Raw genomic sequence first — 23,340 nt, forward strand, 5'->3', positions numbered from 1 at the left:
AGCAAACAGAAGACACACCCACACTAGAAATTCCAAGCCTTTTTATTCTAGGAAGGAGTTAGCTGAGATAATGCTTCCTGTCCTGAGTAGGGATTACTTGTAGAATAACAGTTACTGTCCAAAATGTTCATGGTAGCAGATATGGCTGAGATGTGCTTGTTTCTGGATGATACTTTCATCATTCAAAATCGTGGCTGTGTCTCACTTTTTGTGGTAACCCACTAGAAGATCTGAGATCTTGATGCTAAGTTTTTTATATCTAGCCATGTTATGACTCGCATTGCAGCCTTTGGTATTGTCTTCCTGTTGTTGGCTAAGCTTTGGGTGAGACTAATTAGCAGGATGACAGCTTCAGCTGCCTATGATGAAACATTACCTCCTGAAACATGTGATGTTGCACTACTTTAAGCTCTGTTGAGATTTACTTGCTGAGAGTGGAACAGTCTTCACTGGGGTACTTCTGAAATTCTTGCCCAGTCCAGCAGTGATAGTATTAATGTCCCCGTTAAGAGGGACTAAATGAAATTGAAAGCCATTCCCTCACCAAAATATGTGGAAGGTCTAAAATGCCAGACCAGCTTGTTTCCCTTTTGTATGGGGAAGTTATCTGTTGTGGTTTGAGTAGTGCTGTTGTGGTTGAATACATGAACATCAGTTACTGAGCACAGCTGTTAAGAGGACAAGGGAGATGCCTCTGACTCATACTAGTAAGGGAAGCAAAATGTTTTTTACGGCTAAATTTTTGTGATTATAATTAATAAAAGCTCACTCAAATGCTTTTTGCTTTAGTGTTTAGGTAAACTGGAACAGTATTTTCAGCAATCTTTTTATGTTTACATGACAACCTTTTACTGATTTGTTTACTTTAAATGTTTTTGACTGTATTTAAGAATTCCTAGATTCTTCAGCATGGCTTTTGTTGAGAAGTAATTAAGAGTTGTAGCTTAATTTAGGCCCCCATTCCCATTGCACACACTTAGAATTTGATTCCTTCATCTTACATTGTTACAGATGCTGTAAAGGTGATATGGTGTATTTTAGTTAAACTATTAGGAACAGAATGAAGTGGGACAGAGCTGTGTAGAATGCCTGAATTTGGTGGATCTTAAGGGAATTTGTCACATTTGCATCTTAAACTGCTCCTGAAGGCAGTATTGAAATCTCACCTCCTTAGTCTGTTGTGATTCTAATGCATTTGCTATGTATTTTATAAGTTTGGGCCATAACGGATGGAGAAGAAAACAGGCTGGACATTGAAACTGTCCTGATAAGTTAGTTCTCAACTGAGTCCTCTATGTGCTCATCCAATAAAATGATATACCTTTCAATTTGAGAAATACTAGTGCTGTTGCTAATAATGTCAAAGCTCTGATGCTCACTAGGTAGCAAGTGTGTGTCTTCTGACAAGGGCATATCTATAAGTTGGCTTGCATTACAGGTTTTTGTTGTGCGGAGTTGAAGATCAGGTGTACTTATATGCTGGAGTGAAGTGAATTTCTGTGTCTTTACCTATCTCAATGTGAGATGACACCTCTATTTTACTATGCTCTGATGTATGCTTCCTAGTCTATTACTGTGGTCTGGTACACAAATTGATTCAAGGAACAAAACTAAAAGTAATTATATTGTTCTACACCTTTATTCTGTTATCAGTCTTTCTGAAGTTAGATGAGGAACTGTTTTGGTTTTTAACAGTTAAGTCTGACTGTACTTCAGTTAATGTTAGCTCTTTTTGTAAAGTGGCTGGGCCACTTGAGCAATGATAGGACCAAAAGGTTTTCTTATGTTGTCTTTCTTGATGTCAGTTTTGAATCTCTTAGGTCTTACAAAATAGCTCTTATTCTAGTTGAAGCTCACATGCTACTGCTTTTCCCTCAGGCATAATTAAAGCAGCACTTTTTTAACACTTAGCAAATTAAACACTTTCATATTCTCTGTGAATATTCTCAACTTATTACTGTCAAATTCTTCAATGATCATACAAATGCCTAGAATTTCTTTTACTGAAATACTGCTAAGGACAGCCTCCGAAGACTGGACTTATTGTGTATGTAACAAGCACTTGACACTAGGCAGTGTTGCATCTATCCCTTCTGAGAAAATATTTTTCATGCTTTCTTTTTGCTGATTTAGAAAAGTATACATACATTTTTTTACTAAAATGCCATTGGCTAATCATCTGACTTTAAAGGTTCAGTGTCTTAAATGTGGTGGCTTACAGGGGATCTTAATAAATTAACACAAAGGAAGGTAGTGCTGACTTCCTGAGATAACAGGCTGTCATCTGTAATGTGTGTGGTGTGTTGTCAAGTCGATGTTGCATAGGAATTTACTTACTTCTGAGAGAACTGGTAAAGTAAATGTTGGCTTAGACTTACCTTATGCAGTCTTAAGCAGCGTGCTCTCTTCCATATTACATATGTACTATATATTTATATACATGCATTTTTATGTTTACCGAAAAGGCATGAATTTCTCAATTTGAAGAAAATATATGCATAAGAATTTACATATAAGAATTTAACAGTTCTGGATCAGGTATTTTGAGGCTTCAGTGTTTATGGAATTCAAGTCTTGTATTAGGCTTTACATTTCAATCTCACAGTCTTCACTTGGGTTGGAAGGGACCTCAAAAGCCCATCTAGTTCCAGTCCTCTGCTGTGGGCAGGGCTGCTCCCCACCAGCTCAGGCTGCCCAGGGCCCCATCCAAGCTGGCCTTGAGTCCTTCCAGGGATGAGGCACCCACAGCTCTCTGGGCAGCTGTGCCAGGGCCTCACCACCCTCTGGGTAAGGAATTTCCTTCTAAAATCTAACCTGAATCTCTTCTAGTTTAAAATTGTTCCCCTTTGTCTTATTAATGTCAAACTGTAGAAAGCTAATCTTTTTTTTAAAGCTGCCTTTAAAAGAGGCTTAAAAAGCTATCATTACAAAATGAACTGTTCTTCCTAATTTGAATTCCTAACAAAGCAGATGTTCTGCAAATGTTACTCTACCCTTCTTGAATTGCATCTGGAAAACACTTTGCATAACCTTTTTTATGGAAAGATGTTCCCAAACTCTGTGATGCCACTTCTGTGTCAGCTCCATGTGGGATTTTGGGGCTGTTTTTAGCAATTCCCAAACTTAGTAATGTGAAACCTTTTTATTGTGAGGAAATAACTGAAGAATGAGCATGTCACTGATTTGATCGTGACCCTCCCAGTGTCTTCTGTAGTGTTCCACCAGTGTAGGAAGAAAAGGGCTAGAACTGAGAACAACCATATTTTAAGTTAGGCAGGTGAGATGCTTGTAGTGTCTGTTCCATGAAACGTAGCACCTTCTTAATCAAATTTGTGTTAGTGAATTAGTTCGACTTAAATTCCAGTGATTAAAATCAACCAGCTGGATGCCTAATGCTTTCTTTTCCTTAGGCATTTGAAATAAGTGTGTTTTATGGCTTTTTAACTGAAGAAAATAAAATACTCTTCTTTTACTCTATTTTAAATGCTGTTATTCTTTATTACTAGGACTGGGCTGATGCTAATGTTTCAAGACAAATTGAAGACACTGTACTTTATGGATACTATAGTAAGTATTTCTAACGTTCTTCCTCTCTAGTTAATAGGATCCATCACTTGAAAGCTTTGTGCGTTCACTTAAAACTATTAGAGGTCGTACTGGATTGTTTCTATTTGATTACATAGTAGCCTTACATTTAGACCATTTCAGTGAAGTTTTTGCATTTGAGAGCCCCACTAAAAGCATGTATTGTAGACTTGTGTGTTTAGAGATCCATTTAGGGAAGGTCTTGGCTTTCGTATAGTTTTTATGGCACTGAAAATATGCAGCAGGGTGAAACTTGCATCAGGTGTCCAGTCAGTGCAACTGTGACTAATGCTGCTGCTGTACATGTTCAGAGTCAGCAACTACTGTATACAAAACAAAGAACTACTGTAAATTAGTGTATATAGACTACTTCAAAGGTGGTAATCCTAAGCAACACATAAACAAAGAGTTAACTGAATTGAAATCCTATAAAATACATGTTAACCAAACTTGAGTTGTTTTTAATCAGTTTTTTTGTTGTCCTTAGGAAAAGCTTCTGCTACCAGTAAAGATATTTAAGAGTTACAGAGAAGTGATGCTCATGACAATTGGAGTTAAATTACTGCCTTGGTCAGTGATACATATTCAAAGGAAGAATAATTACTTGTTTTTATTCTTCTAAGAGTTGGAAGGCTGTGGGTTTGCATCTTGAGTATCTTTTTTCACATCAGAAAATAATTGATTCCCAATAGTAGACTATTTCTTAAGCAACAGAATATGTATTGCCTATGGAGATAGTCGAACAAACTAGAATCAGTAGTTTCGTGCTTAGTGAAACCTAAAAGTAGAAGTTGTACACTACTTCCGTGGCTTTAAGTGAGCTGTGCGAACAGAAATTTCTTCCACAAAGTTTCTTTACTGTAGAATAGTAGAATCACTTTCTGTATGCTTCCTACTCCTGCTACATTGCTAAGGACTTGTTTCACAACTAATCATGTGAATTGGCTTCAAACTCCTCTCCGGACTGCCTCTGTAGATCTATAAAACTGGTGGATGAATTTCCATAAAATAGTTGGGGCCAATGATGGTATTAATCCTGTCTTGGAGGACTGGGGAACTCTCTTCAGGTCACAAATGCCTTTTCTGAAATCAAGTGTATCATTAATTCAGACTGGTTACTTTTGGTTTGTTTTGATTACTGAGTAACTTAAATAATGTATCAAATGGCTAGCTAAATAGTTTTATAAATGTGGAATTTGTTTTTGATAGTTAGGTAACTGCCATTACCTGCTCTCTATTAGGGGTTCAGCTAGCATTGTTCTCCCATACTTTACAGTGCTTCTGCAGCAGATACTTATAAGACAAGTAGGCTATGCACTAAAAGATATGTTTACGGATGCTTTTTAAACTTTTTTGTTCAAGAATTTAAATTTTATAGGTTGACTTGTGTCCTAGTGAAGCTGGTTTTCATTACTTCCATGAAGAAAGGTTAAGTGTTTTTGCCTTCTATTTGAAGCGCTACTAAGACTCAAAACCTGATTTAGTTTCTTTGGATTTCAGATTTTCAGGATTAATAGTGACTACAGTTTCTAATATCTTTGTATCTTAATGTTGATGAAAGCAATGTTCTTAGGGCATTGTCAAACTCCTAGTTCAGGATTTCTGGAAAATCGCCTTTTTTAAACTGCAATGCAGGAAGCACAGTCCCTAATTCAGCAGGTGGTTACTTGTAATTCATATCTGACATTATCAAGAATTTGGTTCATTTCATTTGCATTTAAAATTACACTAAATGGTGAAGATTAAGGTCTCTCTTTAAAGCAAGATATTCAAGGTTAAGCCTGAAGAACCTTGAAGCTTTTGATTTTTGGTCTACCTGCATAGGTTTCCTTGAAGTTCGGCAGGACTAATGTTTTATTTCATAGTATATCCTCCAGATGGTGGTAGAGATTTAAAGATGTTTTAAAATATTTTTCTTGCATAACTTTTAATTTGAGGAATTGCTGCATTTTTATAAATACAACTACACTGAAGTAATAAGTAACTTATTTTTCAGAAGACAGCGTCATTCCTGCATAGAAACACAACTTAATGATTCTCTTGTCTGTTTGGTCAAGAGCCCTGCTGTGTGATACAGTGAAATGAAAGCTGAGAAGGATAAAGTTAAACAACTTCTGTAGCACAATTCCTTTCTGATGTCTTTTAACAGTATTTGGTCTTGACATGTTTTAAAATAAAGTGATGACCAGACAGAAATCTCCTTTTGTACCTAGTCCTAATATTATGCATGTGAATAACAATACTTTCTTCTCCCTCCACGCAGTGCACTAATAGCTAGCTGTATACATCTTCTATCCCTCCTGTAGCTCTACTGTACTTGTAATTTAAACTGAAGGGCAGTGTCTTAAACCTACTAACTGACCGTACTCTACATCACCTCTAATTGTAGCAAGAACTTGGAGACTTTGGTTTTACTGCTGTTGGATATTAAGGACTGTTTCACTGCTTGTACTTGCAGCTTACAGGGAAAGCTGTCACTAAATTTAGGGAAGTGCTTTTCTTTACAAAATTGGTAGATTTCTTTTTCATACCCAACTGATGGATTGCTTGGCTTGATTATTTCAATGAAAGTAGAGTCGTTGTGTACCGCTAGCGAGAAAAATGAGGTAACTTCAAATAGGGCTTGAAATACCTCTTTGAAGTGAATCTAAAAGCCTGGCTTAGGAAAACAGTTCACTGATTGCTTCAATGCCATAGTAGCTTAGTGTATTATTTCTCATAAAACCAACAGTAGTGGAAAGGGTCTGCTAGTACTTAAGGGACTGAAGAGTGATCAGAGGTTGGCAGATGCTCTAAAACAGCATGTCAGCTTGTGTTTGGAAGGGAAACTGTTTTCAGAAAGGTTTGTAATTGGAAACCATGTAATGGCTCTTTCCTCTGTACCATAGGAATCAGGCTGAAACAATTCACAGCAACTTTAGAGTTGTTCTGTTGCTGTTCTTGTATTAAGTAAAGCCTGCTTATTAGAATCAGTAGTGTTTACTAAAGCATTCTGAATTGCGAAGGGATGACATTTCCATCTTCCTGTGAGACAGACCTCTTGACCTACATGTGTTAAGTGTCTGATAACTGTAGCGTGTTCAGGACTGTGCTAAACGCTACTGCAGTATCTGAGTATGTTTTACATTATATGCTGAACTTAGCATTAATAAGATTTCATTTCTATTTATTAATGGACAGCACTTTCTCAAGTCTGCAGTAATTGTATAGTGGTTCATAAATTTAAAAACCTAAAAATTAAGTGAAAATTTAATCTAATTTTTTTGATGTAGGTTTTTGATACTACATCATTGCCTTAAAGACCTGGACTTCCAGGAAGCAGTAGGTGGAAGTCAAACATAGCTGTATGTTTTCCTACTTTAACTGTAGCAGAAGACATGCTAAATACTGTGCGAAACTTGCTAGCTGTACATAACAAATGCTGTAGAGTGACATCAAACAAAAAAAACCACTCTCACGGTGTTTGAGAACCAGTGTTCTAGAGTATAAATACTTGTACGGTATTGGCAGCCTTCTAAACTTGAACTGTCCAGATTCAAACAAGTATTGTGATAGTTAGCTATCGGTTAAAACCAAGCAATTTGTCTCTGCAGTCTTGCTTAAAAATTGCTTTAACACATCTTCTATTAGATATGAGAGTATATTTCTGAAGGAACACATTTATCTAGGTCTTCTGAAATAGCTTGTAACTCACATTCTCAGTGGAAGTGAGGGAGTACATAACAAAGTAGTGTTTTAAGCATATTAGTAGCATTTGTCTTACATGATGCACCAGTATATGCTGCCATCTGGAAGAGCAGATGCTTTGTGTGATGGAGGAGACTTCTGATAATGCATGGCTGAGTCTGCTGTAGTTTCCAAGGCATGTGGGGGGGCTACTTATTTTGGGTGCTCTGCATGAAATCCTCCCAAACTTCTGAAGCATATTCTGGCTTCTTCTGCTTAGTGTATTTTGCAAGTCCTTGTCACTTCTAGCAGTATATGAGAGAAACTAGGAACAGGAATAGATGACAGGTCAAAACATAATGAAGGGACTATTGCAGTAACTTACTGGAAGAAGATTACTACCAAATCTGGCTCTAATTGTTGTCTTTGTATGGATGTGGTATAAACTGGAAGAAAACTCATAAGTCTTGCTGAAGATTGCTTAGATGTCCTCTGTGACATGAATTGTCATTGTGCTGGCTATATGACTCTTTTGCAGTGATACTGTTTCAAGCTTCAGATACAATCTAGGAAAAATGTTTTGAAGCAAAAGTTGAACCTCTGTGCAAGATCAGGGAGCAAATACTGATTTTGAACTGTTGTGGATAGATGTGGAATAACATCAAACAGTTATGCCACAAGGTCACATAGAAGGGAGTTGAGGGAACAAAATATTTATCACTTGGCTGACTGTTTGCTTCTGCAAAACTTCTGATTTTTTTGAAGGTTAGCTTTTAGGGAATAAACAGCCCATTCAGTGGGTAGAACAACAGTTAATTAGTTGCTTGCCCTAAGCGACTTGTTTGAGCTGTTGAAAAGTATTAATCTCTTAAAACAGTAAAGTTCAAATATCAGATCAGTCTGCTCTCCTGGGCTGGTAGGAACTTTACCAAATCTTCAAGTTTCCTTTGCAGTGTAATATAAAGAAAACTGTTATTCTGCTTTCACTAAATAAAATGAAGTTGTCTTAGGAAAGGAAGCTTTATTTTAGGAGATATAAAGCTTTCTTCAGTGTCTTCCTCGCATATGTTTTGAATAGGTAGTTTTAAGGCTTTACCTGATAAATGAAAGGTCTTGCATTGAAGGCAAAACAGAGGCAAAATTGCTTTTAAACTTGCTTTTCAGTGTTATGGCCCTGTAAAGTTACTATGGTAACATGGCTTTTTGACAACATGCTAGTGCATGTAAATTTGCCTTCAAATTGTAGTAACAAATTTTTCTGGAAATGAAAGCCAGTAACTCCTATAGAAATAATTTAGACTGAAGTTAAGGGCTAGATTCCAGCAGGGAATTTGTGATGGACGAGGAATTCAGAATGTTTAACCATGTGTGTAGGTCATGTCTCACAGGTAATAAGAAGTATGTGATTAGTGTTTGAGGCTTTAACACAACACCTGTTGTGTTGTATTTGCTGGCTGCAAACTTTAATTATTTTAGTGAAGTGTTATTTGAAGAATGTAAGGTTTAAACTCGTGACTGCGGGATAGAAAACTGCTGCTGATGTTTGTTGTTACACAGCTTAGGTGACTACCTGTTGGGTGGGCTTATGAACTGCCTGAAGCTCTTAATCTGTGCCTATGTGTTTACCAATGTCTTCTTTGCAGAACTCACAATGAGAGCCATTATAGCTATATGAGGATGTTTACTTTCACAATTGAGTTGGCACAAAAAGCTTTATCTGCACCTGGAATTAGCTTAGCTCTATTTTTGTAGTCAATAGCTTATAGTGCAAGAAGTATCACCTAAAGCTAGATGCTGCCTTGAAGTGTGCTATTCATGCCAGAAGGGGTCCAGTTTCCAACAGTGTGCTTTTTTTAACCTTTCTGCTTGGGCCAGTTTTTGCATTTGCTGGATGCTTGTGCTTTGCTAGTTAAAATTCAGAAATTAGTTGAAATTCACTTTGACTCATAGAAGTGCTGCAGTTGGAAAGAGGCCTCTGGAGATCATTTAGTTTAGCATCCCCCTTTGCAGCAGTGCATTCATGCATGTTGCCAGCTCGATTCAGAGCATCTCCAATGATGGAGACTCTTCTGTGTGTTCAAGTTGCTGGTCAATTTTCTGAATCATTTTGAAGTCACTGCTATATTCATGTCTTTGTTGCCAGTTTGGTGAGCTAAGATGACCCAGCACAAGGTCTAGCATACTGGAGATGGTGCAAAGATATGTTAATATGGCAGGTGGATGGAGGAGAGAGGAACTGGGACTACTCCTTGTGTCAGAGGTATTTTGTCACTTGATGATCACTGAGGTTCGTATAATCAAGTAAATACTCATGATTCTGTTTCTTTTGTTATCGGTGTGAGATGACGTGCTTCATTGTCTGCCTCGGGTGTTTGTCTAAAAATAGTTACACCAAAATAGTATCTTTAGCTATACTTACACAGTTTAATTACATACTGTGTATTTAATCTTCATCTGGGAAGCATGATCCAGCTCTGTAGTGAAGTTTATGTTAATGCCTTAAATGAGTCAGGAATGCTTTTTTTTTGCATTATGTTGTGACGTGCAGGAGACAAATCTAGAAGCCCCATCCCTGGGGCTTTGAGCAACCTGGTCTAGGGGGAGGTGTCCCTTCCTATAGCGGGGGTTGGAACTAGATGATCTTAAAGGTCCCCTCCACCCCAAACCATTCTATGATTCTAAGCAACTCATGCTATATAATTCTAAAGACCTGGGTTGAATACTGCAAAGAAAAATCTAAACTCCTCATATTTCTTAGATGAGGGAGAAAAGTGGAAGCTTCCCCATGGATTGGGGTGAGAGGGTGAGGGGAATGACTTAGTAAAAGCTGATTGCAGTCTTCAGTGTCCATTTATACTTATTACTTCTCCAAGTGTAAGTGTGGTTGCTTGTCAGTACCATGTAACAGCATCAGTCTTGCTGCTAGCTTGTCTTCAGTGTCGTTTGCTTGAAATAGACTAGTTCTGAATAGAAAACCTGTAAACATAATGAGTATCCATACCTACTTAGGGAGTTGAAAAATGAAGCTGCAGAAAGTCACTAGGCTCGCATGACTTCTCTAAATATCACCCATTGTTTCTGCCACTGGGAGGATGGTACTGGGCTTGATGTGCCTGATCATATCTTTTTCTAGTCTGTACAGAGAATTACAGAACAGTTTTTTCCAGATATGTATTGAGAATTGCAGAAACAACGCTACTTCATGGATTTCTTTAAGGTTTTGCTTATTAGAGTCTTCCAGTAGTTTAATAGCCAGCACCCTCCTCTTTAGAATGTATAAGGCTTGAGTTGGAGTTGTGTGTGAATAGCATCAAGTTGATATAATCTAGAGTGAGACTAAGCCATTGCAATCAGGCTTCCTCACCTTCTATGGGTATCATGGAGACTAGCTAGATAGATGTTGATGTTCTTGTAGTTTGCTATCTTTAGATTTCAGTTTTTGATTAGTTGAATCAATTTGCCAAAAACTCCTTAGCTCTGTCTTGCTGATTTGAATATACAGATCTAGTCAGATGTAGCTTAGCCTTTCCAGATAAAGACCAATAGCTATGTCTTGTTCCCTTCTTTAAGAAGTGGCATTTTTAATATTTGACTGAGTTTACTTTCCTTTAAAGCTTATCACAGGTACTGAAGTAACTAGTTAAATACAATTCCATTACTACTAATCTTTCAATTAGTTGAAGGATTTTGTTTTTTCTAGTTGATGGAAATACGTGCAAAAGGAGATGGGTAGTACTTCACCTCAAATTACTTTAACGTCAGCTTCCCATAAAAGGGATTTTTGGGATCTTTAAAAGGTTTTATCCTTCATTATGCCCAAGTTTATCTCCATTTTTCAGAACTCTACTTTGGGTTGCACAAAAGCAAGGCTAAAGCCTTCTGTATTGTTTTCATGATGCTAAACCAGTATGGATTTCTTTTCCTAATCTGATAAATTCCTGGTTACAATAATAAGATGGGAACATTGGTGAGAACTTCAATTGGATTAACTATGGCTTCACAGAAAGTGAAATGATTTAGCCTTTTGGTAAGGCTAATCTCGACAGTAATTTGCTTTGCTTAAACTGGCAGTGGAGAGAATCTTAGAGATGTGAACTTCAAAGTTGTGAAATCTAGGATGTCAGGAGCATTGTAATATTCTATTTAGAGCTGCTTACATGTGGATCTAAATTAGATTTAAATATTCTGGAATGCAACCATTATCTTAAATGTCTGTATTGTGTTTGTGTGAGCCATTGGATGTGGAAAAGGAAATGAATTTGAAGGAGTTAGAACTACTAGTAGCAATACATTCAGTAAGAATTAAATACATTCTTATCTTATTTGATTTTTGAATGACACAGACATGAACTCTTTGTATCTTCTAATGTATTAGAGAAATGGTGTACTTGTAGAACTGCTATAGATAGTTTTTGGACTTTTTACTGTAGGAGTTGAATCTGGTTAATTCAGGTGCTTTTATTTGGTGCATAAACTCCTAAGTATACATGTGGTCATGGAGTTGAATTGCTATGTCTTCAATAAAGGTTTTTAGTTTGTGGAATTCCTTCTGACTCAAGCTTAAGCTTCTTACTTCACTGTTTTAGTTGAAAAGCAACACATAAACAGCTTGGAAGTCTGGAATAGATTAATTTTGGAAAAATGTCTATCATCTTTTTGGCAACTAACTTGCCAAACACCTGTGACAGTCCTTGAAAAAACTAAATATGCTGTTGATAGCAGTACTTGAAAATACTTCTTGTAGAAGTGTTTTCTGTACTGAATTAACTTCGGCCATCATACTGTGTGGTGCTCAGATGGTTATGATATGAATGGCTTTTCAAAAACTTGTAAAGGCTGGGTGAACTACACTACAATTCAAAAGCTTTAAATATCCAATTAAATAAGACTTCAACAAAAATAGTTCAACTGATGATTAGTTTAGCTGATTGTCTGTATCTATTGATCATAGTCATCTGCTATATGGTGTAGAAGATCAGAAAAGCTTAGAAAACTGGATATTAGTTGGAAAAATTACAGAAGATGTCAGGAAACAGTTTCATAACATAAAGCATGCTATAAATCCCTTCTTTTCTGAAGACTTGAGTAAAAACCAAATACATGATTGTTATTAACTAGAGCTAAACCTGTAAACACCAGTAGTTCAAACTCAAAAAGGTCTTTAAGCATAGTGTCAGAAGCCTGAGCAGTTTTGAAAGTAAGTTACTGCAGCAATAGTGTATTTAGGTAGTACTGGTGTTTGCTGTAGCAATACCCTTATTTCACTCAGTTCTTAGGTAATTCATTTAGGTTTGAACCTTTCTTCCTTGATCACCTTGGAAGAAACATGGATCAGTTCTATTATGTGAGTCGTGGCCATACCTTATATACACACACACTCTATGCTGAAGTTAATAGATGTAAACTTAGAAGCAGGATGTTTTCTGGGCTTGCAGTGACCTCTGTATGTTGCTTATTTTTTTTATCTTTTATTGAAGTTATAGTCATCTTTAGTTACTGGCACACTGCAGCTTGTACTTATTTTTAATAAAAAAAGACTTTGACTGGGGAGGCTTGGCTCCTGGAAGCAGTCACAATATTGAAGCATTTTGTATCCTGCTCTAGAACATCTAAGAATGCTTTCAGGTATTTAGAACTGAATTTTATCGATGGATGTGAGAGTTTGTAGTCTAACCCAAAGCTGTTACTTGGTATGCTTGGGTACTCTGAATACACTACCCAAGATGAGAGGCCACAGAATTAAGTTATGTTCAGTTTTCTGTACTATAACTGTTATTCTCACCTTTTCCCTAGCATGCTAGTCCCATACGTTGCCTGCATGCAGGGGAGTGCTTCCTTTTAGTCTTCTTGTAATTGCTGAATGGCGGATTGTTCTGAAATAGCTAGCCTAAAGAGTTAATTCTGAAAGTCCTTTGGGGTAACAAAAAGCAGTAATTTACATGCCAGATGTTAAAACTGAACTTTTCAACATTTAAATTGAGATCTAGAATGATAAGAAACTGGCCTTTGATCCTTTCCTTATTATGCAGTAAATGAAGTGTCAATCTAACTTTGTATTTTTACTTAATTAAAATCTTTCTCCTAGCCTTATACTCCATCATATTGTTCTGCGTCTTTCTGTGGATACCGTTTGTCTATTTCTATTATGAGGAGAAGGAAGAAGATGATGGCAACACATGCTCAGTAAGTTGTCTGTAGCAAAGCACTACAGCAAAGGAAGTTAAAAGCATACCAAAAAGATAAGATTTTCCTTAAATTCTGGAAATATCTTTGAGTGGGTTAAGGCAAGAGAATTATACTGCTTCTGAGGTTGCAACAAGATACTCAGATTTAGCTTCTTCTTGTGAAAGTAGGCAGTAGTAATTTACCTTAAGCTTGCACTTGGTCGTGTCAGTGTAATACACTGAAGATTTTTGCCATACATGATATTCCAAGGAACACAAATGCATGCCATAAGCTGTTATCTTCTAAATTAAAACAAATGTTTACCTAAATAATCTTTTAATCAGTAATTTGAAAGGTCACTTTCAAATGCATTCATTTGTAATCTTAATGTGAGGGAAGACTTACAATTGTGGTCATAATAAGCAATAATGTAAAATATTGATAGTAAGAATTTATTGTGAGTTTATTGCACTGACCAAGTGCACTTTGGCTTCTGGCCTAGTTTAAGATGGAAGTGTGATTCAATGTCATTCGTTGTTCATAGTCCTCAAGTTACAAGAGTATTCAAGAATGTAGTTCTGAGTCCAAGTAAGTACTATACTTGATTATGTTTTGAAGTTCTGTAAGTCACCCACTGTGCTAATTATGATTTGTCATAACCTGCTGGACAAATCTTTGGATTTATTTTACATTAATATATTAAATTTTCTTTTAATATACAGCAGGTTAAAACTGCACTCAAATATACTCTGGGATTCATCACAGTTTGTGCAGTTCTTCTCCTAATTGGGTAAGTATTTATGTTCTGAATAGTAACAAGTGACATAATAAATAGAACCCTACATGGAAGTTTTTTCTGTGAGATATCAAAAAGGTAGATTATGATGCACTCAACCTATGTAATCAGTATTTATGTTATCTCTTTTAGGGATTAAATACTCTGGATGTTGTGCATCTGAAAAGCAAGAGTTTAACTAGAAGCTAAAAAATGATTTTTTTCCTCAGTTGTGGAGGTACTTTGCTTCCAAGTTCTACCTGCTTGTGCAGTATAAGCCTATCTCAAGAGCACGATGGCTCATTGAACATTTATTTACAGCTATACTGACATCTTAATGTATAACGGGGAGAAAGATACGTGCTTTTAGTGTTCACTCACTTTATGATCAAGTGCTTTCGTGGATGTCCCAAATGAGCTTTTAGGAATATGTGTAGCAGTCTCCCCAGTGGAAGTGCTCTGTGAATACAGTGTGGGGTTGTACTTGACATAGTTATACTTCATATGATAAAGGTTTTATTAGCATTTGTTTCAATTGTAGTCATAATGGAATGTATGTTAAAGTGATCCGTATTGAAGTATTGAAATATGAAGTAGAAACTAGTGAGGTTAATGCTTTTTGTTGCACACTGTCTTATTTGAGAATTGTTTCTAGTTTGGGAAAACACTTTGAAGTAAGTGTCTAAGAGTTCTAGTGTTCTTCCAATTGTAAGTCACTGACTGCTATGAAAGGTGATGGAGAGGAGGTTCAGGTAGTTTAACCAAGGTCTAAAAATATTACTTAGTGCTCTGACAGAAGCTGTTTCTCTCATCATTTACTTGTACTATAGATATACTTATAGAAACTTTTGCAGTATCTACTTTATTATACAATGTACCTGTGATGGGGTGCTCAGTCTCTGAATTTTTAAATCTGCAAGCAAGTTTGCTCATTTCCAATTTGGTTCTTGATGTCCTAATTATCCTTTGCTTTTTCCTTGTCCCTTTAAAATATGCAGAATTTGTAAGCTACAGTGGCTTCTGTGACCCTCTTCTGATACTGTGCCATGTAACAGTGAGCTTCTCTGCAAATTAATCGCAGCCCAAGCACTACAGCTTTAACCTTGTTAGTGAAAAAAATGCTTCTCCAAAAATTCAGAATAGCCACTGATCTACATCTGTTGCAGCAAAGCAGAACTCCTTAAGATACTAGTATGGAATACGGAATTTCTGGTTTGTAATCAGAAGCTTTTTTGCTTTTACAAATAAGAGGTTACTCGCTTTTATTTAAGTTAATTAGGTATCAAAACCATCCTAATGCCCTGGCAATGGTTAAGAACCCATATTATTTAAGATATTGCTGCAGAACAGTTTATTATTGACTGACTCCTTTAAGGGAAGCTTTTAAGACTGAACTGCTCAGTTTAGGAAACAAATGAGAACTGCACTGAGCGAAAATTTGAACTTCAGTTCCATTACCTAGTAGTTACGGGTGTCTGTAATCTGAATGTTTTATGTACGTACTGCTATGGAGAGGTCTTGGAGTTGGTTCATTGCCTGCTCAACAAGGGCAAAGAGAAGTATAAGAAGTCCCAGTACCATTGGAATGAGCTTAAATTGTGTTGGAGCTGAAGCCTCAGCATGAGAGGTTTTATTTAATGTGGAACTGAAGACAATCTGAGACAAATTGGCAAAAGCAGGAGAGTTTGTTCCCTGGTTTTAAGAGGTAAGCATGTGGTTAGGATCAGATCAACATTAAAACAGAGTGGAATCTTACATATGGGATTTAACTTTGGGAGGCAAGCTTAATGGACTAGGATGGACTCCTGTACATAGGTTGCAGTTGCAGGAGGGGCTGGAATATTTCCTGTTAACTTCCTAGTAAAATAGACTTTTAGCCTCTGTTGTTCTTGTGCTCATATTGTTATTGCCTTGTATCAGAACAGAAGTTTTCTTGACTGATTTAGCAAATTGTATTATTAACAGATCTGTACGTAGCTTGTCTAAATTAAAGATGTCTTGTGGAGACCTTGTCTTTCCTGTTAAGAGTTATTCAAAGAAACCACAAAAGCTGGATTAAGCTTGAAGTTTAAGAATAGCTTAGTCTTGGATAATTGCCTTGCTTCATTAGAGATCTATGTAATTGTTTTTAAAAATGTCTTGTTCCAGATAATCTTGTAGTTTTAATTTGATGACACACTCTGAGTAGGATTCCATTGTCTGAATTGTTAACATGAATATTTATACTCTAAACTTCAGTGATCTTGTTATGAAGCATCTTACTGTGGCAGCAATGTGTGTATTTGTAGTAGCACTCAAGTTCTCAGCACGCGATTTGCAGCTTATCATTGAAAGAAAAGCATACAGAAACAAACTTACTGGGATACTGAGAACTAAGCTTGTAATGCCCTTTCTTTCTTAAAATTATTTGTTTTTCTAATGTAATTATTTATTCCTGAAAATGTTCGTGGCTAGGTTGGTTGGAGCCTGGGGCAGCCTGTTCTATAGGATGGCAACCCTGCTCCTGACAGTAGTGTTAGAACTGGATGGTCTCTTCCAACCAAAGCTGTTTTATGATATTGTGTGCTGGAGGCAAGGAGCTTGAGATGTTACAGTCTACATTAAGACATCTCTATACAGCAGCCAGTTTTAAAGTATTTGAGGCTAATGAGTATTTCAGTCTGAAAATACTGTTTCTCTGACTACCAGCGTTCAGCGTTAAACTTGTTACATTAGCTTTCCATAAGTTAATACTGTCTGAAGACTTATATATTTCTAATTAAATTATAATTATTTCTCTATAGGTTACAGCAGAACTCTTTTAAGGAAAATAGTTTAAAACTCCTTTGAAATTGACTTGCTAGAAATAACAGCTAGTGGTGGTCTTTGATTTAAGGATCAAAAAAGACCTATCTGTATCTGTGTGGTGCTAGTTCTGCCAAATGTTAATAGTTTTAAACTGCTTGTCTAGCATTACTTCTGTTCTACAGCCTATACCTTGATTATAATATTCTCAACAAATCTTTGAAATGTAAGACAGCACTATTGAGCAGTTCTGTTCAATTGCTTTAGCTGAGTTCTCAGTTATACCTGTGAAACTGTGTATTGGCACTGTGCTCTATTCACTCACTGTCAGTAGACTGATGTATTGTAATGTGCTGGTGGTAGTTCAGTAGTTATTTAGCATATCACCATCTCATTCTGTTGCTAGCTACTATGGTTCATTAGCCATTTACTCAACATAGCAAAATAGTTAAGACTTCTGTCAAGTTTTTCTTGCTTCATGTGTGTGGAAAAATTAGCCTAAATTGCTCTGTACTACACTGGTGCAAAGCATGAGCTGTGTTTTAGAGCTCCTTTGGGACAAGACTAGATGCTGGTCTGTAGCATGCCTAGCTGTCTAACTAGGCCTTACTTTTGTTGTGATCAAGGGGGATAGTCTTCTGGCTGGTTGGCTACTAACTGAGGGACCCTGTTCAGAGTAGAAAAGATTCCTGCTTATTTAGGACCGAAGTATGTGAATTTCTAGCTACTGCATTCTGTAGTGAGGCCCTTATTGCCATATGGAACTTGAGAAGGTGCAGAATTGTAGACATGTATCTCCTTGTCAGGATTTATCTGAATCTTCATTGATGAGTGTGTAAAATGGGTTACTGTGGATTCTACTCTGCTTATTATTCTTTGACATTCCAGTTTGTAGGAACCAAACAAGAAATGGAATGCAGGTGTTGACGTAGTTGTAGAAGTGGAACATAGACATGAACTTAAATACTTCCTGTGGGGATCTTGAATTTTATTCTAGCTTTCAGAAATGGGGATATATAAGATAAATTGTTTCAGTGATGCTTATTTTTTGAAAAATGTGTGGGTCAAATCAGGTTAGTAAATCAGATTAATGCATCTTTTAATGATGCTTGAGTGTAGGATCCCTGCCTCTCTTAGGAATGGTAAATTGAAAACAATTTCATTGAACTCATACCTGACTGTGCACAGGCTCACACATGATCTCTGATCTAATTAAACCCTATGTGTGGAATGTGAATTACATGAAGTGTTGCCTTTAGAATTTTTAACCTTAAAACAATTTTTCCGCAGGGATAAATGTATTTCCATTTTCTGAAGTTGGAAGTACTTCTTAATATTTGCCTTCCTAGGATAAATAAGAGACTTTCTTGTTATAGTGCTTTTGTTCCTTTGGATATTCCCAACAAGAAGAATTCGACAGAGTGGGAGAAAGTGAAGCTTCTGTTTGAAGAATTTGGAAGCAGCCGTAAGTCTGAGATGATTTGTTCTGAACTTTGTTTTACTTGCTACTAGCTTATTCTGGAATGCTCACCATTAACTGAACGAAAAAGCTACTTTTCTGATGGTGGTTATTTTATAATTTGAGCTTATCTGTTCCCCTACAGGTTTTTCTTCATAGTAAGAGTGTTGTTCTAATTCAGACAAAAATAATCAGAACAGTTTAAGTATGTAATGCGGAATTAGTAGAATCTGCTTTCATTATTGTCCCTTTTTAAGGATTTTAATACTTTCTCCTATGATATTTCACTGTGGAGGGGCTTGGTGGGGGTGGGAAATGGTACTTTCTTCCATGGGATTCTCACTAATCACAGCTATAAATATTGCTTGGATACCCTACAGTCAATGAGCTTCAGTTTGGTCAGTGTGTATCTTGTGATATAGCAATCTTCAAGTGGGTTAACTGAGATATTACTGGTCACAGTAAGAGTGAGAATATTTCATAGACAAGAGTATCTTATGTATCTCATGAGCTTTTTTCCTCTTCATTCTTCTTGTGTTAACCTTTTCTAAAAATAGCATTAGAATTGGAATAGTTCAGTTGGAAGAGACCTACAAAGATCAGTAAGTCCAACTGCCTTGCCTCTTCAGGGCTAACCAAATGATAAAGTACATTATTAAGATGATTATTCAAGTGCTTCTTGAACACAGACATCCATGGGACATCAGTCACCTCACTAGGAAGACTGTTCCAATGTTCAACCACTTATGATTAAAAAAATTTTTTATAACAAGTCTGAACCTTCCTTGGCTCAGTGTTGATGACAGGATGAGTGGGAATGGCACAATCGCCAAGGATCGTTGCTTCCTTGTCTGGTTCCTTTTTATGCTTGAGTTTAGCCAGGAGCTCCATATTCATATGTGCAGGCCTCCTGGCACATCTGCCTGACTTGCTGCTTGTTCAGGTGGATCATTCTTGAGCTCAAAGGAGGTAATCTTTGAATATCAACCAGCTTTCTTGGGCCCTTCTTCCCTCTAGGGCTTTTTCCCATTGTACTCTTTCAAGCAGATCCCTGAGCAGCTAAAATTTGCTCCCTTAAAGTACAGAATTATGGTTTTACACTCTGCCCTACTTGCCTCAGGATCCTCAACTTTATCATCTCGTGGTTACTGCAACCAAGGATGCCTTGGATCTTTGCATCACCAATGAATCCTTTCTTTTCTTAGTGTGATACTTAGCAGAGCACCCTTCTTCCTCCTTCACTTAAGGAGGCTGTCACTGATGCTTTCCAGAAGGCTCCTGCTGTGTTATTTCTCTAGCACATGTTAAGGTGCTTGAAGTCCACTATGATGGCCTGCGCCTGTGAATGAGACTACTTACAGTGTGTTCATGACATGCTAATTCTGATGAATGGACTTATCTGTAGCTATCCCCTCCAAAACAAAATCTCCCTGCTTTTAAAACTGATGCAGAAAGGAAATGCTAAGACCAATGTAAGTAATATGAAGTACTGATGTATGCAGGTGTGAAAGTATTTAGCATTTCTCATAAAAAGTGAAGCTGTCTTTAGAAAACTGCTTTTCTCTGAAATAGGTATATTCTGAGCCTCTATTTCACATTAAGGTTAGGCTGAAATCTTAGCAAAAGATCTTAAAGCTGTCATGAACAGAACCTGTCGGCTTGATAAAGCATATTTTGAAGTAAAAGGGTTCTAATAATTACAGATTAAGGTGTTATCAGCTTGCCCTATTCCTATAGAAATGCATCTCTAAAATCATGCTTTGAGTAAAGCTTGTGCTTTTTCATCTAGAACCAATAGGTATTTGTTACTGATTCTGCAAAACTTTTTATTTATTCAGTGTAATATCTAATTCAATCAACTTTACCTTAAGAGCTGTTAAGAGCTTTCACTGAGAAAGCCAATACACCATTTACATTTCTTTAATGCAGTAGAATATGAGAAACAGCGAGCTGGTGGAGAGTACTGAATCTGACCTTTCCATCTGCAAAAACTGTAGCTACCTTCTGCTTTACAAGATTGAATTTGTTCTCTGGTTATTGAAAAGGAGTTTCTAAATCCTGCTTCTGTATGTCTTATGCACTCCCTTTTATTTTGGATATTTCTCTTACCACAGAAGATGCATGCAAGTATCTTATTTTTGATTTCAAGTCCTAGTCTATGGACCAAGTAAAGTCTTCTGAGACAGTAGTAATTGAGAGCACAAAACTGTCAGTTGCTCCATTGCTACCTCAATAGTAGTACTTTGCACATGTGTTGGTTTCTTGCAAGCTTTGGAATGTTTTTGAAACTTTTGAGCTGCTGATTCCATAGCAGGAATAAAATGACAAAGAATAATATATTTTTCATTTTAAGAGACACTTCAGTTTGCTGGAGCTGATTCCAGTGTGCTGCATGTACTCCTAAACTTGTGCATCTACTGTACACCTAACCCAACAGATATTTGTCTTTGTTACTGCTTATAGGGATGTAGCTGTTGGACAGGTCCGAGGATTCTCAGTACTTCAGCAGTGTTTCTTACAGAGTCTTTCATAATGAACTCTGATATAAGCTGTTCATACAAACACAAGGGACAGGAAGGATAAGTCCATTGTTTTCTTGTAAATTTTACTGTCGCTTTATTTCTCTTTCTGAAGCAAGAGAAGTATTCTGACAGTACAGAGTGAAATACTTCCTAAAAACTGTTTATGCAGGTAGTGACAGTAGTTGAGCTGAGATACAAGCTAATTTCTCTATGCGACCTTGACATGACTGTTAAATTTTCAGTTCTGTGGCTGTTCTTGGTCTGAAAGTATAGCATAGTTGATATTTATTTCTGGTATGCACATGAAGATACTGGATTGAGATGTGCAAGTCTGGATTTGGTTTCTGACTGTACTAGCATTTTACTGCGACCTTAACTTCCCAAGCTCAAACAACAGTTCAGACTGAAGGAACCTCAGATCTCAGGACACATCTAGTGCAATCTCCTGCTGAAATCAGGAAGTTGTAAGCTCACACCAGGCTGCTCAGGACTTTGTTAGCTAGTTTTTTGAAAAACCTAAGAATGGAAGCTCTTTCCACCCATGGTGGAAAAAGCTTTCTTATCAAGTGTGAATATAAACATTGTCAGCCTTTGCCTCCTGTTCAGCTACTATACACCTCTGAAGAGCCTGAGCTTTGCCACTTTGATAAACACCTCTGAGGTACAGCGATCTACATTTGGTGTCTCTAAAGCGGTCTCTGTTCCAGGATGAACAAATCTAGCTCCCTTAATTTCTCTGTACAGGATATGCTCCAGCCTCTTGGAAACTGGCTAGTGGATGAACACCTACTAACAGTTAAATCAAGTAAAAGCTATTGTGTTCTAAATCATTGAATCAGTTGAAGAAATTGGGAGGACAAGAGGGGAAATGATGGACAGTGGCTTAGTTTGCTGTTACATTACTACTACATTACATGTTACCATTTAAACAGAAGTGCTCAAGGAACTTTGCTGAATTACATCCTTCAGGGCAGCATTAGGGACAGGGCTTTTAAGTAGGATTGCACAGGAGGATTCCAAGTGTTTGATGTTGTTGGGGAAGAGTTTGGTGCTGCATTTCTTTTTCTATTCCCTCTAATTTTTGATAACAAGGCAGCAGCAGCTCCTTGGTTCTGACTCTTTTCTAGTTTGTATATGGATGTATGTGGTCTGAGCCAAGCTGAGGCCAACAGTCTGACTTGTTTGGTTACTTGAGGGATCCATGCTTAACTGATTCTTTGAACAATACTTTTATTATGCAATTTATGTGAATTATGAGAAAGAGGGGATAACAAATCTGAGATGAACTGTCCAGGATGTATGCTTAAATTGTGGAAAGTTATCACAATACTCTGTGAAGGCCAGAAGTAAGTCTTACAGATGTGTTAAGACAGTGGTGGGAGCAAGTTCAGCAGTGGCTATTCAACCGTTTGACTGAATGCATTATCTTCAGGCTTCTTGTGAAGGAGAGATTGCTGTCCTGCTTCTTGCAGTATTGAAGGAAGAACAAAAAGCTTTGCTAGGTGAATTTCATGTCTGAGTTAATATCCGATAGTTACAGTTTTCTTGTTTTGCTTTTTCAGTTCATTAGATTTAAAAAAAAAAATTCAGGAAATCAATTCAGGAAAAGTTCTCCTACCTCTGTTGTAAGAAATAACAGCAGGCTTGGTTTTTTTGCAGATGGCTTGACTGCTCTTTCATTTTCCATTAGTTCCTTGACTGTGATTGGAATGCTGGCAGCTATCACTTACACGGTAAGTTATTATGCAGGCACTATCATGGACCACACTTCTTTGCAAATCTGTTGCCATGCCAAGTAGCTTGAGCAGTATCTTCTAGCTCTTATTATTGTTTGAAGTAATACTTCTAATTTCTTGGAATTAGAGAAATAACTTTCTTTATTGCAGCTTAAGAACCAGTTTCAGTACTTGAAATCAAGTCTGAACTGTGCTCAATGCATTTCTTTGGGGGAGATCATTCTTCCATGTGGCTTGTAACACAAAGTTGCTGGTTTCTGCCATTTTAAGTTCTTTATCTCTTTTTCCACTCCGCAGTGGGGAACTAAATGTTCCTTTTTATTCATTGCACTATGGGATATGCTAGCTTGGTCTGGTCAGTCTACATAATTCTGAATGTAACTTTACTACAACTATTCTACGTTGATGTTTTTTTACCCCTATGGAGTTTTACAAACAGAAGTCTGGCAGAATAACTTGATATGTAAGGAAAAATGGGAAACTTGTTTTTCTTAAGTCACTGAATATCAATCAGTTTTTAGTCTTAAGTATTAAATTGTCATCAAGATACAACTTTGTGAATATGAATTTTCAAAGCCTAACATAACTGCAGATGAAGCTTTAAAGCTGGTATGAATTCAGTGCTTGATAGATGTTAATCTTTTAAGT

General features: G+C 36.9%; 1 protein-coding gene across 2 annotated transcripts in view; it reads left to right on the top strand.

The window, feature by feature from the left end:
• The window catches only part of LMBRD1 (LMBR1 domain containing 1), a 69,385-nt gene that overhangs the window by 4,044 nt on the left and 42,001 nt on the right, over window positions 1-23,340 (top strand). For both annotated transcript variants that reach the window (XM_021390813.1, XM_021390812.1), the window contains exons 3-7: window positions 3,507-3,567; window positions 13,337-13,434; window positions 14,139-14,206; window positions 18,352-18,440; window positions 22,616-22,689. In XM_021390813.1, coding sequence (XP_021246488.1) covers window positions 3,507-3,567; window positions 13,337-13,434; window positions 14,139-14,206; window positions 18,352-18,440; window positions 22,616-22,689 — 390 coding nt within the window. The remainder of the gene's footprint in view (window positions 1-3,506; window positions 3,568-13,336; window positions 13,435-14,138; window positions 14,207-18,351; window positions 18,441-22,615; window positions 22,690-23,340) is intronic.

This window comes from Numida meleagris, chromosome 3 (genome assembly GCF_002078875.1).
Source record: "Numida meleagris isolate 19003 breed g44 Domestic line chromosome 3, NumMel1.0, whole genome shotgun sequence".
NCBI lineage: Eukaryota > Metazoa > Chordata > Aves > Galliformes > Numididae > Numida > Numida meleagris.